The sequence below is a fragment of the Gymnoscopelus microlampas genome, assembly GCF_963454915.1.
Source record: "Gymnoscopelus microlampas genome assembly, chromosome: 5".
Taxonomy (NCBI): Eukaryota; Metazoa; Chordata; class Actinopteri; order Myctophiformes; family Myctophidae; genus Gymnoscopelus; species Gymnoscopelus microlampas.
The window spans coordinates 21,889,550-21,916,995 of record NC_139942.1 but is presented as its reverse complement, the minus strand read 5'-3'; the positions used below and the strand labels follow the sequence as shown (position 1 = coordinate 21,916,995).

The following is a 27,446-nucleotide window of genomic DNA, read 5'->3' as shown; positions in this document are numbered from 1 at the left end:
CTGCCATCAGAATCTGTCCTGAGAGATTACCATGATACTGATATAATACTGACATGATACTGAACATGATTCTCGGTCGCAGTTCACATGGTCAGAATAACCTTGTTCTCTAAGCATTTCTGCTTTTCAGAAACACTACATTGCTGCCCACATGTAGGCTATGTAAGGTGATGGCCACAGTTGGGAGGAAGCAGTGTTGGGGTACAGCGTGCTTTCACATAGGAAGGCCCAAACACCAGAAGGGTGCTTTTTTTCTAGTACATATCAAATTGGGGGTCCATGGCATGTTTGAGAGCCACTGGCCTATACTATGGCAAGGTTCTACCAAAGTTCTCTTTTAAGGATCAGAGGAAGAAGCATTTGAGTTGACCTTTGTGTGGAAGAATTTCTTCCTTAGAAAGGTTATCTTTGTGCCAAGATCTCTTTGGTGTATATACATAAGTAATATACGTAGACTGTAAATATACTGAAGGGCATAAATACTATAGATGACAGACTTATAAAGTCATTCTGTTGATGTCAGGCATCTGCCTGACATCAACAGAATGACCTTATAAGTCTGTTATATCTAAGGATCACTCCAGCCTTATGTTCATATAATTAGTCCTCACTAATGCTCATTATAAAATAGCACAATGTCTTGTCAATTGGAGTGCTATGGACATTTCAGAAACCTGCCGACCAATGTGGATGTGCTAAAAAAAGATCCTGGTGCGTTAAAGGATAAATGAGCTGGCCAGATGTATGGAGAATCAAGATGATTGGAGGCGCCGATGTAGGGCTCGTCTGAGGACGATGTAGAGAGAGACAATGACATTATCGAGGATTCCAAGCTAGAAACTATACAGCCTTTTTCTTCCTGCAATGTTAGTACGCTGAAATAGAAGCCATGGTGCTTACATTAATACAAAAAAAAAAAGGTTGAAATGACCAAACCTGCCTGCTAATGATGTCACTGATAGGCAGGTTTCGGAACTGTCCACAGCCTTGGTGTAGAGAGAAATGGTACCGGAGTCTTATAATGAGCATTAATGAGGACCAATTACATGAAGATAGGTTGAAAATGACTGAAGTGGTCCTTTAAGTGAAAACACTGACTTCAGCCTGAAAGGAAAGCATGATTACTAGGGCTTATGATGTTCACCTGCAGAACTGCCTATTCTATTTGTGTCAATTAATAACGCATCACACTACACAGTCCAAACACAGACACAGGCAGGCCTTCGTTGCCATAGAAACTCGCGTTTTCAGGATATGATTTTAATCAAGTCGCTAATCGTATTATTCTGTGCCGGATGGAAGGCACAGGTGTTCAACATGCACATGCATACACACACATGCACGCTCACACACGCACGCGTACACACACACACACACGCACACACGCACACACGCACTTACTGTCTAAAACAGTAATTACAAAGCCTCATATAACTGCTATTCTCATGCCTTTCCCAGTTTGCTGATACCAAAACAAATGGCAAATTAGAACACAAATCTTTATTCTTATTACATACTTATCAAGGCCAAATTATAAATAAATAAGGAAGGAGACACTTGCGATAGCCCGCCTCGTGGGGGGCACTTACCCACATACAAAGGAAAAAAAGACCCCAAAAACTGGTCAATAACAAAGATTATTAAATAGGTTTAAAAGAGGTTTTACACCTGTACAACTGGATGCATCGGTTAACTTTGATCGTCACTCCCTCCAGCCTATATTTACAATGAGTTAAATCAACCGTGGACTGTCTCTCATCTCCTCTTATGTAGCAATTCAGATGGATTTCACTACTAAGACATGAGACTCCTCATTAACAAAATACTTCATTTTCCTATGACCTGCGAGGACAGCTCAGTGTGTGTTGAAAGGCAACTAGCCACCTTTAGTCAGGCAAAGAAGAGCAGCAAACAGGACTGTTAAAGAGTATAGGCTGTCTAATGAAATGTCAGGAGAAAGTGACACACAACAGTGACTGGGTTCGTAGTTTGTCAGTGTAATTTCATTTACATGCTAAAATAGTATATTCTCAGTTACGCAATGAGACCTCTGATAAGAAAAAACGACTTGTACCTTTTGCATTGCAATTAATCTTCTGTATAAGCAAGGCTGGACTGGCATACCAAGAGGCCGTTTTCTAAGAATATAACTTCTCCATTTGCGGTGTCTGTAGGTTGAGGCTTGTACTGCCCACTGACCAAATGTCACTTCATCTACCGTTCGCAGGCCTAAGCGATGAGAGAATTAGACACAAGCATAGAGAGACACAGTTGAGGGTCAGGTTATAAAACAGGAGTTATAGGGGCGCCAGTACATCACTCCCCTTGATGACATTCAGAGAATATCAGCGCTGATTCTGGATGTCAAGAAACATGGTTTTCATTTTATGCTTTCAAATGCTCAGTAGTTAATTAAAATTGTTGTTAGTGTCATATACGTAAACTGATCTGGAGATAAAATATAGCCTTTAACATTCTTGGACTCTTATGCAAAAAAAAAGCAACCCAATCCTCATTTTCATTTACAATTAAATTTCAGGCTACATATTCTCACAATCATACAAGGAGTGTAATGAGAAGGAATTAGGTTTCATAGTCAGTTGTTAAAATGGAGGGTCATACAAATTTCTTTCCATATAAATGACATATGTCCAAGTGCTTTGGTAAATTTGCACCTTGTCTCCATCATGCATCTTCTTTTGTTACTTCTTCTTCTTTTTACAATGCCAAATATCTAGTTTCACGTTACAGGTCTGAAAAGAATTGAAATTGACCACAGTACGTTCAAAAACCTTTTTAAAAATGGGCTACATCTAAACATTCTAATCCTCCCACCCCTACCTCTCCTCTTTCTGTATTCACACAGAGGTTTCCTTTTTTTACTGTACATTGGCGTGGAAAGCAACAGGCCCGCACATTCATACACTGTGGAGGGGGGGCTATCTGTGCACTTTTCCTTTACATACTTTAGTTTGATTTTTTTTTCTTTTTTTGTATAAATATTGCACATTCAATTTGTAGTTCATATTCATAGGTTAAGAATAACAGCAACTAGATCTACTGTATGACGAAACAAAAAACAACAGGATACAATGTACCAAAAAGGACTTGGGCAAACAACCACTGAATGAATACTGTAAATGTGCCTCGAAAAAAAAACCAACAACTGTATTTAATTAAAAAAATGCTATCTTTTGTTACTAAATATCTGGGCTAGGCTCGGTTCCCTTGGAGACATCAGTATGGTGCATTGGTCATGAAAGGAGGAATACGTTGTCAGATGTGGTAGGAGGAGGGCTATATCGATGAACAAAACAACCCTCTGGAAAGTGGAACAAAGTAACAGATGGAACATGGAATGAAAGTCATCCTGATGCCTGGCAGACAGTGGGTAGAGGGGCTGGTCCAGGGCAGTAGGGAACTCTCTAAAGTAAGAAACTGAACCTTCACCTTCTCTCAAGTCTGTAAACAAACATACACTCAAGATGTACAAACTTTGGGACACAGGTAAATGAGGGAAATGAGAGGAGCTCGTAACAAAAGCTTATATATGTATAAAAAAAACATCCTATAGGCAGAGAAATATTGAAAAGGCAAAAACAAACAAACAAACAAACCCTTAAAAACAGGACTGTAATCAAAATCCTCAGAATAACACGATAACCAACAGAAAAGTAAGAAAAGCATTTAAACAAAAAAAAAAAACATGTTTTGGGTTCAATCTCTCATGGCTTTTGCGACACCGATTTCCTCAAGGACACTGACGACGAAATGGGTTTGAAAAACGACAAACCGACTCAAACAAGAAGAAAATAACAAGAAGATACAAAAAAAAAGTACTCACCAACAAATAATCATGAAATAAAAAGAGATCCCTGCATAGAATCAAACCTGAATTTTGACCCAAAACTCCCAGAGGGCATCCCTCTTTGAGATCACAGTCACACTGACGCATAATTTATACCTGGTTGTGCGGCATGAATAGCCGATCTAGAAGCTCACAAAAGCAAGCTTGTAGTTCAGCTATTTTAGACGCACGGCACCGGCTTGAGCCTTTCCCTAGGATATCTGCACTACAAGCAAAGTCCAGAAAGGAGCCAAGTTGAAGAGACAGGAGGAGGTGGGGCACACGGATGTCAGTCCCAAGCAGGTCTGGTTGTGCAAAATGTGTCATTTCTTTCTTTCCGCCTCGAGTCACGCAGACATCCAGACCTCGGGACGCCGCGGTCGTCATAGCAACTGAAACAGCTAAAAAACCGTTGAAGAGAGCGCCGCGTACTGCGTCTGTATGGATCAGCTCGGCTATCGAGCTCCTTCAGCCATTTTATCTGGATCGACAGATCTCAAATGGATTCAAGTGTTTAACTACCCCCCCCTCCCCCTTCTCTCTCTGATCGAATCTTGTCGCAGGGCAGCCGAGAGGGTGAGGTGCTTGGGTTTGGTTTGGTGTCTGTACTCTGTATGTCGGTATGTGTGTATGTAAGCATATTATTACCTGTATCTATGAAATCCTCTCAGTGAGAAATTCTGGTAGTGGCTTCTGTCAGTATATATATATATATATATATATATATATTGTATATACATATTTATATATATGTTTATATACAGCATATACTTATGTGTATGTATATATAAATATATATATATATATTTATGTGTACGTATGTCAGTGTGTGTTTGCGTGCTATTTGCCACCGAACATCCTCTCAATGTCTTCCTGGTAGTGCGACTTCAGCTCCTTGCGTTTCAGCTTGAATGCGTCGGTGACAAGGCCGGTCTCCGGAGTCCAGGCCTCGGCACTCAGACGGATCTTCTTGGGGATCTCAAAGCGCTCCAGTTGACCTGGAGGGGCGGGACAGAGTGTCACACATTAGAAAGACAGATACCAGCACAAACGCTGCTGTTACTTAGGAGTACTTACTATCAGTGGTGGTAGAAGTCAGATTATTGTATGGGGCAGTCAGGAGCGAGATTCAAAAGGTTCAGAAAAATAGCAAAAACGGCAGATACACAAGCTTACAACGCACATCTGCTATTGACATTTTTGACAAAGACTAAAATTAAGGACATTTTCTGTATGAGTTAGTTTTAGTTTGTTTTGAACTTGAATACAGTTTCAGTTATGGTTTCTTTTTGTAAAGCCTCGTTTTTATTTTTGTTTCAGTTAACTAAATGTTTTTCCAATTCTATTTCAATTATTCTATTTTAATTGATTCTATTTCAATTCTGTTTGTTTTTATAAAGTTGTTATTTTGTTAGTTTTAGTTTTTAGTTAACTATAATAACGCTGCTTTCATACTGTATGCTCCCACCCATCTACCTACTTCATCTGCTTTCTGTCTCAGTTCCTACCTGTGACGGCGGCCTCAGTGACGATGCGGAGGACCTCCCTCTCCATCTCCGGGTTGTTGCAGATGTCCTCCATGGAACCCTTCACATGCTTTTGCTCCGCCAGGGCCATCAGCTGCTTGTGGTTTGGCACCACAAAGCTTATCACATACGACTGGTCACTAGAAAATAGAAAGAATGATGATCAATGACTCAGTGCTTGTTTGTGTCGGAGTTAAAAGGGTTTCCACTTCATCAGCATCTGGGTGAAAAGACATTGAGAAATAGAATGCGACACACTGGAAATGTCTCCCACAGAGTGACACAAACAAGCATGCAATTTGTGATGAGCAGCGCCCAGCATAATTGAATTAGGACATATGTACAGACATATATACATCATAAATACATCTAGATCCATGTTAATATGTTATGTGTGTAACCCGGTTGGGTATATATAAGTTTTGATTTCATGTTTACTGGTTGAGAAAAAGAAATGTATACTCACCTTTTATTTATCTGTAATGTTTTATTTTACCTGTTACTGTAAAGGGTTTTATTTTACTTACCCGTATTTTCCGCCCTATATATGAAAATAATACATTTATTGAAGGTGCGCCTTATACTCAGATGCGCCTTATAGTCCGGAAAATACGGTAATTGAAGGAAGGGAAGAGTGTGTGTGTGTGTGTGTGTGAGTGTGAGATTGGACACAGGTGCAGGGCATGAGTAATCAGTGTGTGTGTGTGTGTGTGTGTGTGTGAGGTGAACACAGGTGTGGGGAATGAGTAATCAAGGGGGAGAGGGGAGGCTAGCAGACAGACAGAGTGAAGGAAGGGGAAATGTTTGATGAAGAGAATTAATGTAACACATTGTTTTATAGAGTCTTTACCAGATTGGTGACAAAGCAATCTGTACTGTAGAGTTGCAAGTGTTGGACTGGTTCATGCACAGTGAATTCGACGAGGAGTTACTATGACATTTATCAGCTTCACTGTGACTATGGTTATGCTGTTTGGATGCTAGTTGGCTAAGCTAGCTGGACAGTGTATTCATTATAGTAGGAGGAGGTAGCCTGTTAGCTAACTCAGCCAAGGTACAGCTACTAAAACCTTCTGAAGAGGACGTCGGCTGAAGCAAGACATCCCAGATAGCGGGTTGAGCTACCAGGCAACGCTCAACCTTCCTCTGGCAACGTGGGTTTTGCCCCTCATCAGATTGACCACCCAAAGTCACCTGCACGTGTGGACCACCCATGCATCATTCACACACAGAGCTCTCACACCACCACCATTCACCTGACCTGTAAGTCTGCCCTTTTTTGCTCACCAGAGTGAAGATATATTTTTGGAAATTAAGGTATCAGGCCTGCAACGGGGGGGTTTGAGTACTCATTTTGTTTGTTTTATTGTCATATGCCGGCTTAGATAGGAGATCTAAGGTTCAAGGTTTTCAATAATTGTGTATTCACACAGGTTATTGTATTGGGAAGTGAAACAGTGAACATTGCATTTTCCTGACTGTTGATTCTGTATTGCACAAAAGCCTAATTGATAACTTTCATTTCATTTTATTTTAATTCATTTTTAAGTAAAATTACAAAAGACATATGGTTGCTTGTTCACTTGCTTAATTAAGGATTTCATGATAAGGTGTACATTTGAAAAGGTTTAAAAAGGTTAAAAACTGGTGATTTAATGGTAATTAGTTAATAAGGGAACTCAAGCTTATATTAAAAGTTTAAAAAAGCTAGGTACTTTTGAGTTAAAAGAACTTAGGGGCCCTGCCCATAAGTCATAAGGGGTAAAAGGGGCTACATGTGTTATGTTAGGCTAAACAGCCACAGGGATGTCCACCAGTTATTTTGTAATGTGGTAGCATTTTGGACCAACGGCTTACGTGCAGTTAAAAAGTGAAACTGATGTTGTGTGAGAGAAAGTGTGAATGAGAGATGAAGTGGGATAGAAAGAGAACATCAGTTTGTTGTTACCTGTTGGCATAGGCACAGATGTTGTCTATAAGCGAGCAGTTCTTCAGCACAGCCTCCACCTTTCCCAAAGAGACATATTCTCCTGCCTGCAATTTCACCAGGTCCTTCTTACGATCTGCAGGGGGAGAACACAGTTTGAAAATGACCAAGTCACTGCTATACCATAAGTACGGTAAATCTCAAGTCTTAATCTTTGTGTTTCAAGTACCGAGTCATGAAGGGCAAGTCCCAAATCATCAAATTTCAGGTGTCTTTTTAAGTGTGTACAGTATATCAGAGAGCAGACAGCATAAATATTGGGCAAAAGTCTCTCAAAGCCATCCATCTGAAGTCCAAGTCACAGACATGCAAGTCTTAATCAAGTCTCAAGTATTTTTTGTTTAAACCAAATCTGAAGTCACCCAAATTGTGAATTAGGTCTGAGCTCAAGTCAAGTCTCAAGTTCACAACCCTGGAACACACGCATCAATTATATATGCATACGCAAACGCAAACAAAACACTGCTTTTCTACAGAGCCCTTACCAATGATCTTGACGCAGCCGTCGGGGTGGACCTCACCAATATCTCCTGTGCAGAACCACCGCTGGCCGTTCTCGTCCAGGAAGAAGTCTTCGCGGTTCTTAGCGTCGTTCTTGTAATAACCCATAGTCACGTTGGGCCCGCCAATCAGAATCTCCCCCCGTGGGTTGGGCTTATCTGTACTGTAGTAACCTCCTGGAGGAACATCAGGCTTTATATTAATAAGAGCGAGCAAAGAAGAAGGCAGAAGTACATATTGTCTTTGTCCACTCGGCTGTTCCTTTTCAGTCCAACTCACCCTCTTCCCAGTCCTTGAGTGTGATTTCCGAGCAAACGAGAGGAGCCCCCACACGTCCTGTGCTGTAGTCCCACACTGAAACACACAAACAAACACATGCGTGACCATTAGTATGCTTAACTAACATTTAAATATACTACCCAGTACCCATTCATCCTAAAACCCCTACTCACCCACCAACCCCACAAAACATATTATAATAACAGCATGGCCTGCCTGTCCTAGCCTGGTAAACCCTCCCTCCGGAAATCTCATTTCAATTCGATTTCAGAAAGGAGTCTGGTCTGAAACGCCTTTCTGCAATAATCGCTGTGGGCTGGAGTTGGGCGGGAGTAATACCGTTGACTGACAACCCCTTCAACCAATGATCGTTTTTCCCCTTCAGCCAATGAGCAGTTCAATTTGACGAGCTCCAGACTATGTGACGCAACGGGACTTTTGGGACGGCCATGCCGAAAATAGGTTGCCTTATTGGGATACATGCGTGTCACTCCCCGCCCCTGCCGGTTCTCTAAATTTATATTTTTAAATAGGCTCTGTCATGATTAATTGACCACATATATGAAGTTAAACAACTAAATTCTATCCAAACGATATCTTATAAGTAAATTCCGTGCCTCAAAAAAGAAGTTTGAAAGCGTTATAAAACTGAAAGTAAGAAGTGAAGGCACTCGCACAAACAACAATGGCTGCCGTTCGTCTTTTTTCGGCGGCTCTCAGGCTGCACTCGGGTTCATTCGGGCTCACTCGAACTCGCCACCTGATTGGCCAACTGTCGCTGTCAATCACAGAACAATGAGCGACGACGCTGATAGGCTCGTCGGCTCGGCGAGCAGAGCGATTATTGGAGAAAGGCGTTTCAGACCAGACTCCTTTCTGAAATCGAATTGAAATGAGATTTCCGGAGGGAGGGTTTACCAGGCTATGCCTGTCCATTCTTTAGCTATCAATTTGTGTAGTTTGTGAACTCAACACGATTCCGCGTTCAATGGAACAGGCTGGCTGCATGTAGGCATGTCAACTTATGTGGCAATGATCTACGTCTCAGTTGGGCAAATGGAAATAGCGATCTTAACAAATACCTCACCTAAATGAACAAAAGTTCTTCACCGAGAACAATATTTGTGTAACTAAGAGATTCACTCAAAAACAACAACATACAAATAATACATGCACTATGTGGATATATATTTTATACTATAGACTTTCACACTCTTGATGAGTTTCACTGTCACTTCACCAGGCATTTCCTGGATGTGCAGACTGTTAATGCTGTGTTCGTTTATGGCCGGAGGTGCTCATGTTTCGTGATGTCATGCACATGTGGTTGTTATTGAGGGGACAGACAAACCCTGTTCCAGACCGGTTAGGTGGTTCTCAAAGTGGGGTCAGGGGTCCTTGGGGGGTGGGGGGGGGGGGGGTTCCAGTTCATTCCACTCCAAAGTAGTTAATACAGCATCACAATAATTTTAACCACTTTATCCATTTATACGTTAGCTATTCAAAAATAGGAGATGCACAAGCTCAAAGCATTTTTGATTTTAATATAAATCTTCTCTTCTGGGGGCGGGGAGGGGGGCCTGGCACAAAAAAAATCTGATGGGGGTCCGCGGCCAAATACATATCAATTTGGGGGGGTCCTTGACATGAAAATATTTGAGAACCATCGTTCAATCTAAAAACAATCTAAGTATTTAAAATGTCCTGATCCCTTCCCTCTACTAAAGCAATGTGTTACTCTTACTCTCGCTGATGGAGCCCGCTCCGCAGGTCTCCGTGAGGCCGTAACCCTGGCCCACGGGGCAGCAGAGGCAGATGTTCATGAAGCGCTGGGTGGCGGCTGAGAGAGGAGCACCACCAGACAGCAGCACCCGCGTCTTCCCTCCCAACAGCGAACGCACCCGTTTAAACACCAGGCTGGAATGAAAAAACAGAAACAAAGTAAAAAAAACTATGAGAAAAGCGGATACAAGAGTCTGACAGATACAGTGTATCAGCCAGCTTTATTTTTTACTGATACTCAACTTAAATATTATATACAGTATATACATATACAAACAAATAGTACACATGTGTATGTTCGGAACGTGATTATAAATTGGCCTTAATTAAAGCATATCAAAAGTTAAATTAAAGAAATGGTCAAATCTTACTACCAGGGTTTGGGGCCCTTGTTTAACCCATTAAGACCGGGAACGCATCTGTGTGTAACCACTTAAACCATTGTTTTATACTTTGGCTATTCAAAAATAGAAGATATACAAGCTCATAGCGCGGCAAGATCTGCTATTTTTTGAAAAATCGTGAAGATTTGTGCAAATCTTTGAATATATATATATTTTTTAAAACATGTTTTACTCAAATCTTTGCTTCTGCTTCTGGGGGTACAACATATTTTGAGATGGGGTCTGCGGCCAAATATATATCATTTTGGGGGTCCTTGACATGAAAAAGTTTGAGAACCACTGATATTGAACATTTTTTTCTAGAAACTGTTAGGATTTAGAAGGCATTTTGTAGAATCGGCCTCAGGTCTCAATGGGTTAAGGCGTGTGATCTGTACAGTACTGTTACCTGTCACAGAGTGGTGTGCTGTATCCTTTGGAGATCTGCTCCATCTTGTAGTTGTAGGCCAACACAAAGAGTGTCCTCTGGAAGCTGCTCATCTCCTCCACTTTGGTCATCACATTCTTATAGATACGGTCCATGATCTCCTACACAGGGCAGATGGGTCAAAGGAAATAAGCTACGTAAAACGGCATACTTTCTGTGTTTGGAGCTGTTCATCTTATTTATTTTGTTAATTTAGCAGGGACAATGGACAGTTCAATAACTGTCCCAGAACTAGCTACGTAACTAAATCCCACCTGTGAAGGGCTGTCCACACCAAGAATGACTATAAAGATAAATATAAACTAGACTGAAGCGAGGTCATGTTTAGCTTGTTAGCTTCGAGTGCTAGCATGCACACTCCTCTTCTTCTTGTTTCTGGTGTGTTTCTTTATTTCGTCTGTCCTGGTTTCTAGTACTCTGTCTTCTGCTCATTTCCCATCAGTTTATAGTTTTATAGTTGTAGCGTAGTTTTAAATAAGTTGGTATAAGGGAGCTCACAACTTATGCAACCATCCTGTTCGCCGCCATTTGGTGTATTATTTTAATTTATTCTGCCATGACCAAATTTTGTTCCGTATTGTATGGAATGACAATAAAACTCCCTAAAAATCTTGACCCTTGCTTGAACGTGGTCGCAGATTGCTCGTGGCAGGCACCCTATAGACAAGGCAAATCCTATCACTATTTGATAAAAGGGTGTACCAAACTTGTGGTGAATCCATTTCTGCATTGTACATTTTTCTATCATGCATATTTAATGAGACAATTTGCATGTTTTAATAAATCAGGATAAATAATGTATATTTATTTTTACAAATATTTGTATTCCTGTACCTCTGATCACTATAGAGACAGTAAATATCACAATCAAATATTATTTGTCCATGTAATAAGCTAAGACACTGGGAGGCATCTGGGAACGTGCTGCGGTAGACCTCGCCTAGAGCAGCGAACAGGGCAGCGGTGAGCTTGATAGCGTGAGGCTTTATTTCTTGATCGGCTTTGTTGATTGGCCAAGCCTTGCGTGACATTTGTGCCACTGACGAAATATAAGCGATAAACGCGCACATTAGGACTCCAGTGTCGTTCAGAGCGAGTCTTTACAGGTACGATCAGATCTACAGTGTGAGAGATGTTCCGCTGGACGGTACATGTGAATGGAGGACCAGAAGGATCCTATTGTGCTGCTGCTGCAGTGCAGCACGAGGTGTATGCCTTTGAACGTCGGAGTTATTACATTGGACTAGAGATTCATGCCCACGTTTTCAACACAGAGTCTTTACGCTGGAGGAATCTGACCACAGTGACAGCTGGAGAAGAATATCCACTTTGTTGGAGTGACTTCAGTAGTCATGATGGCCACACAGCTGTGCTGATAGAATATATTATCTACATCTGGGGAGGGAGTCCTCCTTACAGCAACATGCTTTATGCGTTTGATGTCAACACCCACAGCTGGTCCAAACCCAGGGTGTCTGGGACTGTACCAGAGGGGAGGACGGACCACTCAGCCTGTGTCTTCAGGAAGGTCATGTATATTCATGGTGGATACGCGGAGCTGACTGGAGGACGTACTCGTACTAATGACATCTACAAGTTGGACACCACCACAATGGTCTGGTCTTTCATTTACACTAGAGGCACTCCCCCACCTGCGTCATCAGAACACTCTGCCACCATCATCGGGACAAAGATGTTTGTCTTTGGGGGTGAAAGGGACCACAACCACATCAGAGTGTTTGACACTGAGACCAACTTCTGGCTGAACACAACTTCTACACAGCTTTGTCCAGGACCACACTGCTGGTTGCGTTCATCCTTTGCCTACAATGGAGAGCTGTACATAATTCGTGGTGACAGACGAAGGGTGAGGGAAACTACCTTAAGTGAACTGTGGAAATTCAACCCAGAGACTTTTTCCTGGACGAAGGTTGAGCCCAAGGGGAAAGGCCCATCTTGGTCTACTATGCGCTGTTGCATGGTGGGAGATCGCATCATCCTCTTTGGAGGATCCTGCCGTACCAATGACCTGCAAATCCTAGACTTGAGTCCTACTCTGAAGACGTTATGCAAGCTGGCAGTTATTCAGTACGGTGTGAAACAGTCAGAACTCCCACACGACATCAGGTGGGAACTCAGAGCCATGACTGACCGCCAGACGCGTTGCTAGGTCTCTACTAGGTTGGGGGCTTAGCCCCCCAGGCAACGGACTGCGTGCATGTTTCCCCCCGTGCGGATTTCGGCGGATTTGGGTACTTTCGGTTTTAGGGGTAGGGTTATAGATAATATATAATCCAAAAATAAATTTAAAAAAACTTTTTTTTTTCACCCTTGTTTGTCCCTACTGCAATCTCACACTCAATGACTTTGTCCATCATCTGCACCACCTCCATTCTGGTGCCGTTCCTGAGAGTGCGTTCGGGACCTTGCAGGTTTCTAAGCAGCATGGCTGGGGCTCCTAGTTTCAGCTTCAGATTATGGTCAGTGACTCCAGAGGGTGGTCAGTGAATTTAGGCACAGAGTTCTTGTGGTTGTCCGCCTTAATTGAGTCAGCTGAAAAGTACACTCTGTCTTCTCCAGGGAACTCAGCCATGCACCTGTTGTTGATTTCTCGGATATCGTTGTTCAGCGGAGTGTATACAGTGCCTTTGAGAAGATTGTGTTTGCCGATATATCCATTCTGCAGGTCAGGGAAGGTGTGTGAAATTTGTGTATTCAAATCCTTAACCAAGTGGTGTGGTGGAATGTGGATCTGGACTTCAGTGTGTCCATGTGCAAGTTTGTCTTCGTCTAATTCAAGGAGAAGTCCTTCTCAGCCATATAAATATGTCAGTTAAATTGTTCTAACTCAACTGGATGGCAGAGTCCACGCCACAACTATAACGACAATGACAGTGGTGAATGACATCGTTGGGATCCCTTTCAGAGGGATTTGATGAAGGATAGAAACTCAGACAGACGAAAAATCCATACCACTTGACAGGGCATCACGTTCAACACGTCACGGTCAACACATCGCTCACGTTCAACATGTTTACAGAATGTTATCGTTCATCACAGTAGATGCGCAAATCAATATCGTTAACTTTATTTGTAGTTATCATTCTTGGACAGCCCCTTAGTCCCTTAATAGCCCTTAAAAGGCTTGATCTAGAAACAGACATAGATGTACATCAGTAAGTGGGCTTGTGTGATAAGAAACATACCGGTACGGCAGCCATGAGTGTAGGTTTCAGCACGCTGGTATCTCCTTTACTGCCTTTCTTTATCTTGGTTGACTGATGATTGAAAAAAAAAAAAGATAAGACAGAGAAAAGAACGTGGGCTCTCAGAGACCTGGCTTCATGCACGAAGGTGTCAACCTCAATAATAGATGATCTCTGATTGTAATGCATCCATGAGAGAGAGCTTTAACTACATTACTTCAACAGATAATTAATTGGATACGTGATGTGCGTGTGGCAGCAACACTCACCTGGTCGGCTAGCGTTTGAGGTGAGGAGTAGCCAATGCGGCACCCATGAGAGATACACACCAGTTCAGCACTGAGCTCCAGAACATGAGCCAGGGGCAGGTAGCCAATGTAGGTGTCTGTTTCACTGCCGGGCAGAAATAGTGACTGGTTAATAGCCATAATGGATACTTTAGAAGCTAAAATACCAAATGTACAGTAGGACACTAATGCCGGGTTTCCATATAGCACAACCTGCACCGCACCGGACGACACTGCCTGCATTTGCGGTCGTTTCCGTATAAAAGGGTCCAGCCTTTTGAGGGCGAACGGGAGTCGTAAAGGGTGCCAATTTTGACCCCACTCGGCCAACGTTCTTTTGGTGGTGTACTAGAACTAGATGGTGATGTGTAAAGTTTGAGACTACTGATTGGTCGGAGAATCCTTACAACTGTGTCTTCAACACAAAGCCAACAACTTGTGCAGATACAGATATACAGATATTAGCCTGTTTGTTTTTAAATTTGTATTTTTGGATCTGTGAGGATGTGTTTAATTGCTGGCGTTAGAAATGCGGTTCGATTAGACTGCATTCTGTTTGCTAGTGCTGCTGACTGTTGAGATTCCACGAAGCACCGAGAACACACTAACCAACAACTACAAACACAAGACGGACAAATCGATTGTCGCGAGTCACCATAAATTACGGCCACACGTTATTGTTTTACATTATGTTTTTTGGATCTTCTCAGTGAGATGTCTCCCGTGTGTAAGTGCTGGTGTAGAATGGGTGAAAGACTCCATTGTGTGTATTTGCTCTGGCAGTGTACAGAACCACAAATGGACCCAGCAGTTCCTTTAACACACTCATAAATAATATAGCACGGTAGTGCAGTGTAGGTATGCTATATCAAAACGCAGCTTAAGGGGTGCCAGGCGTCAGAGATGAATATGAATGTAGGCAAATATACCATCCATTCATCCTAAAAAAAAAAGAAACAAAAAAACTAGTCCATTGATACTTAGTTACTACGTGCACAGTTTGTGAATGAAGCCACGCAAATCCCCATGCTGTATTCAGTGATGAAACTTCACAATACAGTATATGCGTGTGAATGCTAGAGTGGTGATGGCCAAATGGAAAGGGATCTTCATAAGTACTAATAACAAAAGTGCTTCACAAGAACAATGATAGTTTAACTAAGAGATTAGACAAAAACTATGGCCCAACATTAACACTCTTCATGTTTCACTTTCACATAATCAGACTTTCATGGCCAATGGTGGTTTTGTCTTGTGATGTAAGTGAGAGACTGAATAACAAAAGGGAAAGAGACTAAAAGGAGAAAGAGATATGACGAAAACAAACAGCTGAAGCCGAGGAGAGGAGAGGGGAATAAGGGAGGCAAGTGGTCTGAGAAAAGGATTTATATGGCATCGGCGTACTTGAGATTGGGGATGCGCTCAGCCATGCCGGTGATACCAGCGATGATGTTGCTGTGGGAGATCATGACGCCCTTGGGGACGCCTGTAGAGCCGCTGGTGTACATGATGACGGCGATGTCAGAGGGCTCTGGATGTCTGCGAGACACTGCCACTAAAGAGGATGACAAGGACAGGTCAGGTTAGAAAGGAAAACAGTCTACACACCAGGGGTGTTTCCCCACGACCCAAAATAACAAAAATACATAACAAATGAATAACCTATTTCCAAAATAGTTAAAATAACAGATCTACGAGCTCTCAACGTGTCGATGTGTTGTGAGGTTGTAGCTCTGCTATTTTCACTATTTTTTTGTTTTGATTAATGGAATGCTTTTGGGAACGTTTTTGAAATTCTTTTGAAATAAGTGTACGTATAGGAAACTTAAAAAAGGGGATAATTACCCACGAGCCATAAAAATGGTTCCGTGACCCAAAAATGGGACCCAACCCATCGTTTGTGGAATTCTGGTCTTACATGGTACACTCCCGTACTGTTCGACATCTACCGCTAACCGTTTGTGTGCTACGGAATCATAGAGGCGCTGTACTCGATAATGGAAGCGGAGTGCAAAATGAGGCCGACGTTGCTTACTGTGGTCAGGCTGGGCTCCCATCTCCTGCACAGTGTCCATGTTATATACCATGATGCCCCTGGGCATGTCTGGCCAGCTGGTGGGTTTCCTGTCCACCACGATGATGTGCTGCAGCCTGGGTACCTTGGCTAGGATCGCCTGGGAGATAAGAGGGGGGGACTAATTACTAGATGCAAACAGCAGTGAGCTCTTCATAAAGTGCTAATCTCTCTCTCACACACACACGCGCGCACACGCACACACGCACACGCACACGCACACGCACGCCTATGCACAAGCACACACACACACACACAGACACACACACACACACACACGCACAAATTAGTGTAGCGCCACTGAATTTAATTAAATCCATTTATAAAGAAAGCAACTGGTGCAGGCTTGTGCAACATGGCTAGATTGTCTACCGGAATTGATATGACATGCTAAACAGTCAGCGGAGCCCGTAGGGAGCGTGCCCAGGCGGGGTGTGCACAGACGGTGCGTGCCGTGTACCTTGAGTCGGCCCTGCAGCAGGTCTTTACTGGTGATGATGTGTGTGACCTCCGTCTCGTTCAGGCCGTGTTCGATGGCCGCCGGTCCCAGAGTGGAGTACAGGGTCACGACTGTCACAGAACACAACACAGACAGTGGAGTTGGGAGAGTCAGTCACGTCACGTGATATAGCAGTGCTTTTGAGTTAGGGCATGTGCGGTTCTGAATCCTGGTTCACGGATGGTGTGTGTGTGTGTGTGTGTGTGTGTGTGTGTGTGTGTGTGTGTGTGTGTGTGTGTGTGTGTGTGTGTGTGTGTGTGTGTGTGTGTGTGTGTGTGTGTGTGTGTGTGTGTGTGTGTGTGTGTGTGTGTGTGTGTGTGTGTGTGTGTGTACACTTTTTGCCACCACTCACGTGGGAAGTTGTACATGAAGCAGGCCTGTGCTGTTATCATCCATTCTGCCCTGGTTTCACAGAAGATCGCAATGTTACACTGGGCTTTCTGTCCCAGAGCTGCCAGTCCACTGCCAAAGCACATGGCTGCCTGGTAGGCGTCCTCGTACGAAAGCCAGTTATATTGCCCCAGAATGACCTAAACACACACACATTAAGTCAAGTTTTAAAATGGACTGCGGTGTTCATGTGCCGCTTGTCTATCAGCCACTGAAAATCACCACTTAAGCCTGATACTTCTGTACGATGAAAATAGCAGCTCTACAAGCTGAGTTTGTAGAGCTGCTATTTTTTCCATGCAACACCAGCATACAATGTGCATAAAATAAGCATAATAGGCCTAGGCTATTCTTGAGAACTTTCCCCTAATGTCATGCCAAAAATAGTCATTAAGACACTTTTGTCTGGCGATCATAGTTCTGCAGTGCATTTTCCCACCCACACGCCTAATACCACAGTCGCTAGAATAACCTTCAAATGGCGTCACCATGAATGGGAATATTCTATGCCAGACCATATTTTCTGCACTAGAAAATGAAGAGAGGCGGAAGAAGATTAAGGCCATTTAATACAACACCGGGTGACGCATAGCCCTTGACTGCTGTTGGTAGCACAGGAATTAATTATAAGCTACAGTGCTCTAAGTGTTGAATTTGAAGGATGTCTGACGTTGTTATTACCATTTAAACAATAATAACACTGTAATATAACACTCTAATATCGAGTCAGCCAGCACCCTCTGTGGAACCTTTGCTGATACTGCAGGTTGAGTTGAAGAGGCTTGCAGTCGGGGACAAAAGAGCACTAAAACTGCACTCTGAGTTTGCTCCGCCACCCACATTCCACACACTAACCACAACCTCTCAGACACTGACCCGACTTCCTGTAATTCCACTGACTGACATTATCAAGGCTGACTAGGCAATAGGCAGTGTGAGGGACATGGAAATGTAAGGCGGTGAGGGACACAGAGTGCATTGGTGTTGTAGCCATGCAATTGTCTTTTTTTTTTTTTTAGTAAAATGTCTACTAAACTAAACTAAACTAATCTAAACAATGAAGATGAATATCTGTTCCTGTGTACATTTTTGTTTTTAATTTAAGAGTCTTCAACCACTTTCAACCTGGTGTCTATATTTTGGGCAGGTCATTATAGTTGAAAATTTTAATTTCTTCCCCCAAACATGTCCAAACATTTAAAACATTTCTACAAGCTCATAATGAGCGTGTAGATCGACTATTTCCAATATGGCTTAAAGTGATTAAAGAAACTATCTAGTGTCCACCAGCAACAGCGTGGGGTCGACACCATACTTCCACTGACGCGTCTCATACCTTCTTGAAGATCTTGCCGTTGGGCTGGGGCTCATCCTCCTCGCTCAGCACCTGCCTGGTTCCCAGACAGTCTCTCTCGGGGAACCTCCTGGTGGAGTACTCTAACACTTTGTCCAGGGTGTCCACGCCGGGGTGCATCCACGCCGCCAGCTTCTGCTGGCTGTTGACGGCCCTGTAGGGCCCCGCCGGGAGCCTGCTGACCGAGCGCGCCTTGAGCCGCCGCGACCGCTCCAGGTTGGCGCCGGCGCCAGTGAAGAAGTACCACGGCAGGAAGGTGATGACGGAGTACACCCAGACCACGGAGCGGAACACCTGCAGCAGCAGAGGGTTCATGTCCTCCTTCAGCTTCATCCTTACGCCAAGGTCAACGGGGGTCAGAGGTGAAGGTGGAGCAAGGAGGGGCGGAGGGACAGGGGTCGGGGGGAGCGAGTGTTCCGGCGAAACAACACGGCCGCCGCTCTCTGCTCGCTGGGTAGAGCGAGTATTGGACGTGATGTACCGTCTCTCGACTTATTCCGAGGCCCGGGAGGTGGTCGCTGGTTGGTGGTCTTTGTAGAGCAGCCCTGCAATCTGGAGACACAACGGCACGCCGTTAGAAATTGTTGTGGAGAAATCTGGATGGGAACTGAATCAAAAGTTCGAGACAAATAAGGCAGAGACAATTCAAAGTTTCAAGAAGAATGAGTGTTATAATTTGATATCAAATGGAGTTACACACTTACAATCACAGCATTACAGCACAGATTTCGGAATGACCAGTCAGCAAGAACTCAAAGGACACACTGACTGACTCAGGGTTAAATACCCCACTCAAAGGAACCCCCTTCTGTTTACAGACATACCTAGCCAACACCTTTTCTCCTGCAACCCAACATAGTAACAAAAGAAAATGCTAATATTCAGGTGCCAAGGAGTCTACAACAGATATAGACCCCTTAACAGACGACGTCACACTGATAAGAACCAGTATGCGTGAAACCAGTATGCTCTTAATGAAACCCATTCTGTCAGGTCTCGCTAGGACGCGCCTCACTAGCCAACACACAAGAGGGGGTTGGGGTGTGCTGAAACCAGCGCACCCCGAAACAATAGGTTGAGAATTGATTCCGTGAAACAATCACCTGTGCATCAAGTCTCACTGTTAGTAAACAAATAATTGGTCTATAGCAAATGCCATTGAAAGAGAGGAGCACTCAGACATAGTTACATTAAACCATAATTATTTTCAAATGTTTACTTAATTTCCAAATTACTTTGACAAAATACGACCTGAATTGAAGCTTTAGTTTTCAGCATGTTTGAGAGTAGGGTGATGACGGCTGACGTGAGCCTTGACAGGCACACACTTGCGCACGCACAAACACAGACACACACACAGGTCCACACACACACAAACACGCAGATAAATCAATGCTTGCTTGGGGACAGGGCGTCAGGGCCTATCCTTAGCTTGTTCCTTAATCAGCACTATTTGTCTCTCCAGTCCCTCAGGCCCAAGGGCACACACAGAGATGCCAGCCTTGGGGGAGTGGGGATTGTAATGGAGAAATTCAGCATTGCAGAGGAAGAACAGGTCTAAATGTCACTTTATTTTTAGTATTAGTATTTAAAAATAACTTTTTTAACCCAATACATTTTGACCTAAATCCTTCCGTTCTACCACAGGTTAGCACATGTACCATACTCTTTTACCTAGTAGAAAAATGTGCAGTCGCAGCATCAACACCATTTGGGTTTGACTCGTTGTTGCTCTTGAGTCATACTCCCGGGTTTAGTTGTACTGCTGTACTGAGAGAAGGCCTTTGAGTGAGGTCTGACAGTGTTTCAGTCAGCTAGCTTAGGAAGCTATTGCTGGGCTATAATTGCGGGTCAGAGTGTAACTAGGTGTATCCCCAGTTCCCCACTAGCCAGTGAACCTGAGCAAGTAGCAGTGATACATTCCACAGCTGAATTGGGGAGGTCTGCAGGTCAGGAGAGTAGTAGCCCAGCGACCAATCGTGACGGTGCTATAAGTGACCCTTCCCCCTTAAGGAATCTAACACTGACTGATGAGACTGAGTCACTGAGAGCTACGCCTAAACCTTCTACTAGCCTCTACTAGCCTTGAAGCTGCATTGCACAGCAGTTATGATAATGAACCCTTTGCAAGCTACAAGCTCACAACACAATCATTTTAATCAATTAAAACACATCCACCGTACGCGTTTTAATAAATTAACTGTACGCTGTACAGTTCTACAGACAGAAGATATGCATGAATTAAAATAAAGGGGCCAGGATAACACATAGCTAAAGAAGATGTTTCAATTGTGATAAAGTAGTATTTTAACCACTCACGCCCTAATTTCATACATCATCGTACGATGGTGTCACGCTGCGAAATTAGCCGATCTACAAGCTCACAACGTGTCTCGATGCGACACGTTGTGAGCTTGTAGAATCGTTAATTCTAGAGAGCTGCTTTGTGACGCGTTGATCGGCGTGTTGAGGTTTTGGACCCAGTATTGGTCTGGTTATTGCGTGGGTGAAATTGTCTCTCTCCCCCCCCTCCCTCTCTCTCTCTCTCTCTCTCTCTCTCTCTCTCTCTCACACAGATCGAGCTCTGGTCTCAAGTCACACGTGACAACAGCAATCTGCACTTCTAGTTGCCTAACAACGCAGATTTGTGCTGACGTCTGGCACTTCCAGACCATATATGGGCATATCTGCACGCCCGCCACAGACAGGCAGACGGCGCCACAACTTCAACTTTATATAGTAGATACTTCCTCTAATCACAGCATGATACATGTTGTTCACAAGTGTCAGTGTTTCTGTTTAGCCTTCATGTTACAATAACTGAGAGCTTGTGAGGATTTCTCCATTTTGATTATATTATTGATTATTAGTATTCTTTGGAGTGGAGGGGGCATTGGGGTACTATTAGCCCTCTACAGCTTCTGACTGCATTCACATTAAGAAGAAAACATTTATGAAGTCATAGTAACACAATGCTTGTAATAGTGAAACTACCGGAGAGGTTATTTTGGTACAGTCCAAATATAATGTATTTAACCACTTAAGGCCCCTTATAGCTGATCTACAATCTTGTAAACTTGCGCTATTTCTCAAAATGTTTGACTATTTTGGACAATATAATGAGATGCCCTATATAGGGTTGCCAGGTTGAAAGTGGTTAATATAATTTCACTACCAAATCGAAATGACTAAATTATGTGGGTCACAGCCTAAAATGTGAGTCAGAGAACACTGAGTCAGTGGAAATAAAACAAAAATAAATCTGTCTGTACAACTTCAAAGCAACCTAAACACAGTCTGCCTTGTGCACTCGGGGTCATGTGAGCAAAACATGACGCCGCGTTTGTCTTGTGTGTCCAATATTTGCCACATTAAAATGGTTTGCTTGTGCAGAACATTGGTACACCCATGGGTGTACCATGTACCATGTCTCTCCATCCATCCGGCTCACAGAGGCACAGTCAAATCACAGCCATTACAGACCATTGCTCAAAGACACTCAATGGTGCCAAGAAGCACAATGAGCAATAAAGGCATTAAGAAAATGATCAAAACATATTTTCCCACCAGAAGTCATCATAATCAATAATCATGATTATGATATTAAGCGAAACTAATTGGGATTATCATTTTAGACAGAATCAGAATCAGAAATTCTGATTATTGCACTAATCATGCAGCACTAATACCTAATAAGCTTCTGTGGGAAAAAATGTTATCTCAGGATTCATTCAAAAATCCATAGGCTACAACTACTAGCTAGGTGCTGGACATAAAAATAATAGAAAGCAGGTAGCATGCATGATAGAGCCTTCTGTCTATAACCATGAGCAGATCTCACTTATATGCTATGTTGTAGATGTTCTCGGGGGGGGCAAAACTTGCAAGTAGGTTAAGATAATTTGGAAAGTATGTTATGACAACGGTCTTCAAATATTACTGCAATTAGACTCCCCTCCTGGGGAAGGAGGCTGCTAAAACAGTCCCACACTTGGCCTTTCCAGCCATTATGCACACGCCAATAGCACAGGATCACGTTTGGCACATGAAGGCAGGCAGAATAACCAACTAGAGGCCTGTCATCAAGTCCACACAAAAGACAATCCAGACTGAGCCAAAAATGCAGTGTCACTTCTGAAACTGCCCTGGATTAATAGTACCACTACCTTCTCGAGTGTTTCGATACCGATACCAGTTATCACATGATATCTAATTTACAGTAATATTTTTTATACTTCAGATGATGCTGCACCAATGTTTTATACTCTTACTGTACTATTTACATTATTGTTTTACTAACTGTAGCTGCACTTGAACTATTATTAATGTATTTATTTTGTATTTATTCCTAGATCAGTGGTTCTCAAACTTTTTAATTTCAAGGCCCCCATAACTCGGGTCCATTTGGTTCCATTTGTTCACTCTGAGTTACAGATCTGTACGGGTCCATTTGGAACCCTCTCATGACCTGGACCACACTTTGAGAACCACTGTCCTCGATTTTTTTAAATTACACACTGGTATCGTATCAGATCGGTACTCAGTATCGACCGATACGCAAGTTGTAGGTATCGGAATCAGTTTCGGGAAGGAACGTTTTTTATGGGTACATCTCTACTACCTTCTCATATATAGTCTCAACTTGCCACCTGAGACCTGTTCTACAGGAAGGTCCAGATACTTTACTGTGTCTACTGTACACTGTCTGGTAGTAGGATGAACACATCCCTCTACAAACTAAGACATATGCCTGACTGAAACCAGTTTTTATTTAATAGCACTTGAGGCTGCAAGAGTTACTACAAGACAATGGCATTGTTCTCATGTTATAATGCAGTAAGAACTACACATTGACAATGTTTACTTTTAACACAACCGCTTCAGTAAACAGTAGAGGCCAGATCAGAATAGCTGATAACTCATATAGCTGCTGGTTGGTGTACAGACTAGTAAGTAACCCATAGGCATAAATACCATAGGGCCGTTGATGTGTTACGTTATGTAAGTCAACATTCATTCACCCGCATGACCGGCTTTAAAGATCAACACTCGCTTTTTCTAATGAGACGCCATACTTCACAGAGGTAGCCTATCAGTCAGTGGTGTAATGTAACTGTAAAGTGCATTTACTCAAGTATGTACTTAAGTACAATTTTGAGGTATTTTTTACTTTACTGGAGTATTTCCAATTTACAGGACTTTTACTTCTACTCCACTACATCTCAGAGGCAAATATTATACTTTTACTCCACTACAATTATTTGAAAACTTTAGTTACTGGTTTGGCCTACTTTGTAGATTTTGATAATTATCACAAAACATACATTACCCACTTCAGCCCAATATACATTTCGACCATTTGAAAATAGCTACTATGGTACTTTAAGAACATTTTGATACCAATACTTTTGTACTACTTTTGTAGATTTTGAATTCCGGACTTTTACTTGTAACAGAGTATTTCTACATTGCAGTATTGATAATTTACTTAAGTAAAAAATCCTTAGGCTACTCCATAGATGAGATGATCAATAGATGTTAAAGGTTAACAGTTAACACACACATTCTCTAGAACAGTGGTTTTCGACATGTGGGTCGAGAACCCCTGTTTGTTTGTTTTTTACCTTTTTAAATCCTCAAAAAGAAAAAAAAGAAAAAAAACATTGCTGCATCAAAAGTAATCAACAAACTATACTATAAAAACTGGTCAAATTGTCAAAATATCAGAAAGAGGCAAAAATTGTGAAAATAGCCAATCTACATGTGAGCTGTCAGCTGGTAGATCTGTTATTTTCACAATATTTATCTGTGGAACCGAGTCAAACTAAATGTTTGACTCTACAATTCCAAGTGCTTGTCAGGGTGGGGGGTCCCCAGTTCAAATATGATTATTTAGGGGGGTCCCCGGTTCAAATATGATTATTTTGGGGGGTCCCCGGTTCAAATATGATTATTTTGGGGGGGTCCCCAGTTCAAATATGATTATTTTAGGGGGACCCCAGTTCAAATATGATTATTTTAGGGGGACCCCAGTTCAAATATGATTATTTAGGGGGGTCCCCAGTTGAAATATGATTATTTTGGGGGGTCCCCAGTTGAAATATGATTATTTTGGGGGGTCACGGCCTGAAAAGGTTGAGAACCACTGCTCTAGACACACTGACTGGGCAGTTATTAACATTTGCACATAGCTTGTTGTGTGTAACATCATCATCAAAGCATTTGGGAGCGATCTGAAGTACAAGAAGCCATTTTCTCCTCCACCACATATTGTGGCTATCAGGACCCCAATGGAGACAAGCCATAGTGCTTTCTTGGGTTTAATCCTTTTAGCATCTTTGAATAAAACTGTACCTCTGTGCTTTTTTTTCTCTCTTTTTTTTCCTAAACAAACTGTTAATAAAGTAATCAATCAATCAATCAATCAATCAATCAATCAATCAACCAACCAATCAATCAATCAGGACTAATAGCAACAGCAGCAACACGCACTAGCAAAGCAAATGGAAAAGCTAAAATGTGAGCCTAGCCCACAAAGCTAACCCACCCATACAGCTGCTGAATGAAAAATCACAATGAATCACATGAGATCACATTTCGTATTAAACATCCTATTAAACATGGACGATCAGCACGTTATTACGTCTGATATAACGCGTCAGATCACATTTATAGTCAACATCTGCAGCAGCAGCAGACAATACAACATCCTCCTCACCTCTTGATCAACCGCTACTTCAGATCCACTGTATTTGTCATATTTATCACATGATCCTCTCATTATAATAAGCCATTTATAATAATGAATGGCATCTCTTGCTATGAAACAAACTATCAAATCTGACTTATTAAAAAACAGAGAGAATGGAATTGTATGACAATAGTATTACAAAAAAATGAAAAAAATCTGTGAGCATCACCACCACCACCGTGCGTGTTTATCATCCCGGAAGTGACGTATGACGTGGACTCGAGACGGTTAAAGTCTAGCGATTGGACGACTGGAGGTGGCGCGTGCTTGAGGCCAGCGTTGCCATGTCGGCTTGTTATAAGCGATTTTGGGCTTCTTTTTCTGTAAAGTTGCTTGTAAACATTGGTAGTTGAGGGTTGCGGTTTTTTGGGCTTGTTTCTAAAGTGTAGTTGCTTGCTTCCAAAGTTTTTTTAAATCATTATTTAAACCAGTGGTTCTCAAATATTTTCATGAAAATGTTTTGTGCCAGTGAGCATTTGTGTGGTTGGTTAGAATGTTTAAAAATAAATAATCCAATAAATAATAATCCAAATATTCCACATTTTATTGCAAGAGTTTTTGAAAATAGCCATCGGCCGATGCACAATAGGTTTAAAGTGCTCACGTGGCCTAAGTTGCTTCTTTTGGGCTTGTTTTCATATACCTGATTGCTTATTTCTCTCACACAACCTGGCAACGCTGCTTGAGGTGGCTGTGACGTCATCGGGGGTTACTTTCGGTCACAGACAGTCAGCGTTCAGCGCTTGAAGGTTCCTTTTTAACAGCCATGGTTGAAGCCTGCACGCCTGTGTTTATTGTACTTCGCCGTACCACGGGGTCGAATTGCGGAAACTAGCAGATCTACAAGCTCACAGCGCGCCGCATGTTGTCAGCTTATAGATCTGCTAGTTTCGGGACGCATCGTCGTTGAGTTTTACGGACAGCAAGCAGGGCAGAGCCACCGAAGCGTCGCCATATAGACTAGAGATGAGAGCGTCAAAAATGGGAAAACGGCGCCCCCTGTTGGTGACTCGTACCTTCTCAAGAACATCTTTCATTTTACAATGGACTTTTATTGTCTTGACCCAGTGGTGGAAAAAGTACTCACATGTTTTACTTAAGTAAAAGTATCAATACTGCAATATAGAAATACTCTGTTACAAATAAAAGTCCGGAATTCAAAATGTACTTGTGTAAAAGACAAATATTGTGAAAATAACAGATCTACCAGCTGACAGCTCACAAGTAGATTGGCTATTTTCACAATTTTTGCCTCTTTCTGATATTTTGACAATTTGACCAGTTTTTATAGTATAGTTTGTTGATTACTTTTGATGCAGCAATGTTTTTTTTCTTTTTGAGGATTTAAAAAGGTAAAAAACAAACAAACAGGGGTTCTCGACCCACATGTCGAGAACCACTGGTCTAGAGAATGTGTGTGTTAACGTGTTAACCTTTAACGTCTATTGATCATCTCATCTATGGAGTAGCCTAAGGATTTTTTACTTAAGTAAATTATCAATACTGCAATGTAGAAATACTCTGTTACAAGTTTTAAAGTCCGGAATTCAAAATCTACTTGAGTAAAAGTACAAAAGTATTGGCATCAAAATGTACTTAAAGAACCAAAAGTTGAAAGTACTCATTATGCAGAATGTCCCATTTCAAGTTTTGCAAATGTAAAAAGCTTTTGAAAATAGCAGTTCTACAAGCTCACAATGCGATGCAACACATTGTGAGCTTGTAGATGGCCGAAATGTAGGGCTGAAGTGGTTAATGCATGTCTTGTGGTAATAATCTAAATCTGCAAAGTAACTAAAGCTGTCAAATAATTGTAGTGGAGTAAAAGTACAATATTTGCCTCTGAGGTTTAGTGGAGTAGAAGTAAAAGTACAGAAATTTGGAAATACTCCGGTAAAGTAAAAATACCTCAAAATTGTACTTAAGTACAGTACTAAAGTAAATGTACTTTACACCACTGGGCAAGACTGATTAACTGTATTATTATGAACGTTACCCGAGTTTAAAAATAAATAAATAAATAATAATAAGTATTATTATTTTAAATCTATATGGTTATAGAAAGTGTACTTTCACTACATTGTAAATTGTAACCCTGGCCCTAAAAGGCAGCAAAAATGTTTTATATTAAT

The 27,446-nt window shown here is 42.1% G+C and overlaps 1 protein-coding gene across 1 annotated transcript; it reads right to left on the bottom strand.

Moving 5' to 3' along the window:
* Positions 1-1,485: 1,485 nt before the first annotated feature.
* acsl3b (acyl-CoA synthetase long chain family member 3b) lies at positions 1,486-25,504 on the bottom strand. The gene is made up of 15 exons (XM_084056407.1): positions 25,282-25,504; positions 18,546-19,115; positions 17,172-17,349; positions 16,781-16,890; positions 16,282-16,420; positions 15,651-15,801; positions 14,229-14,352; positions 13,960-14,031; positions 10,715-10,854; positions 9,885-10,057; positions 8,141-8,215; positions 7,846-8,037; positions 7,322-7,436; positions 5,356-5,513; positions 1,486-4,845 (listed from the first exon to the last, which is right to left on the bottom strand). The coding sequence occupies exons 2-15, from the start codon at positions 18,894-18,896 to the stop codon at positions 4,688-4,690; spliced, it is 2,136 nt and encodes a 711-aa protein (XP_083912533.1). The 5' UTR covers positions 18,897-19,115; positions 25,282-25,504; the 3' UTR covers positions 1,486-4,687.
* Positions 25,505-27,446: the final 1,942 nt, after the last annotated feature.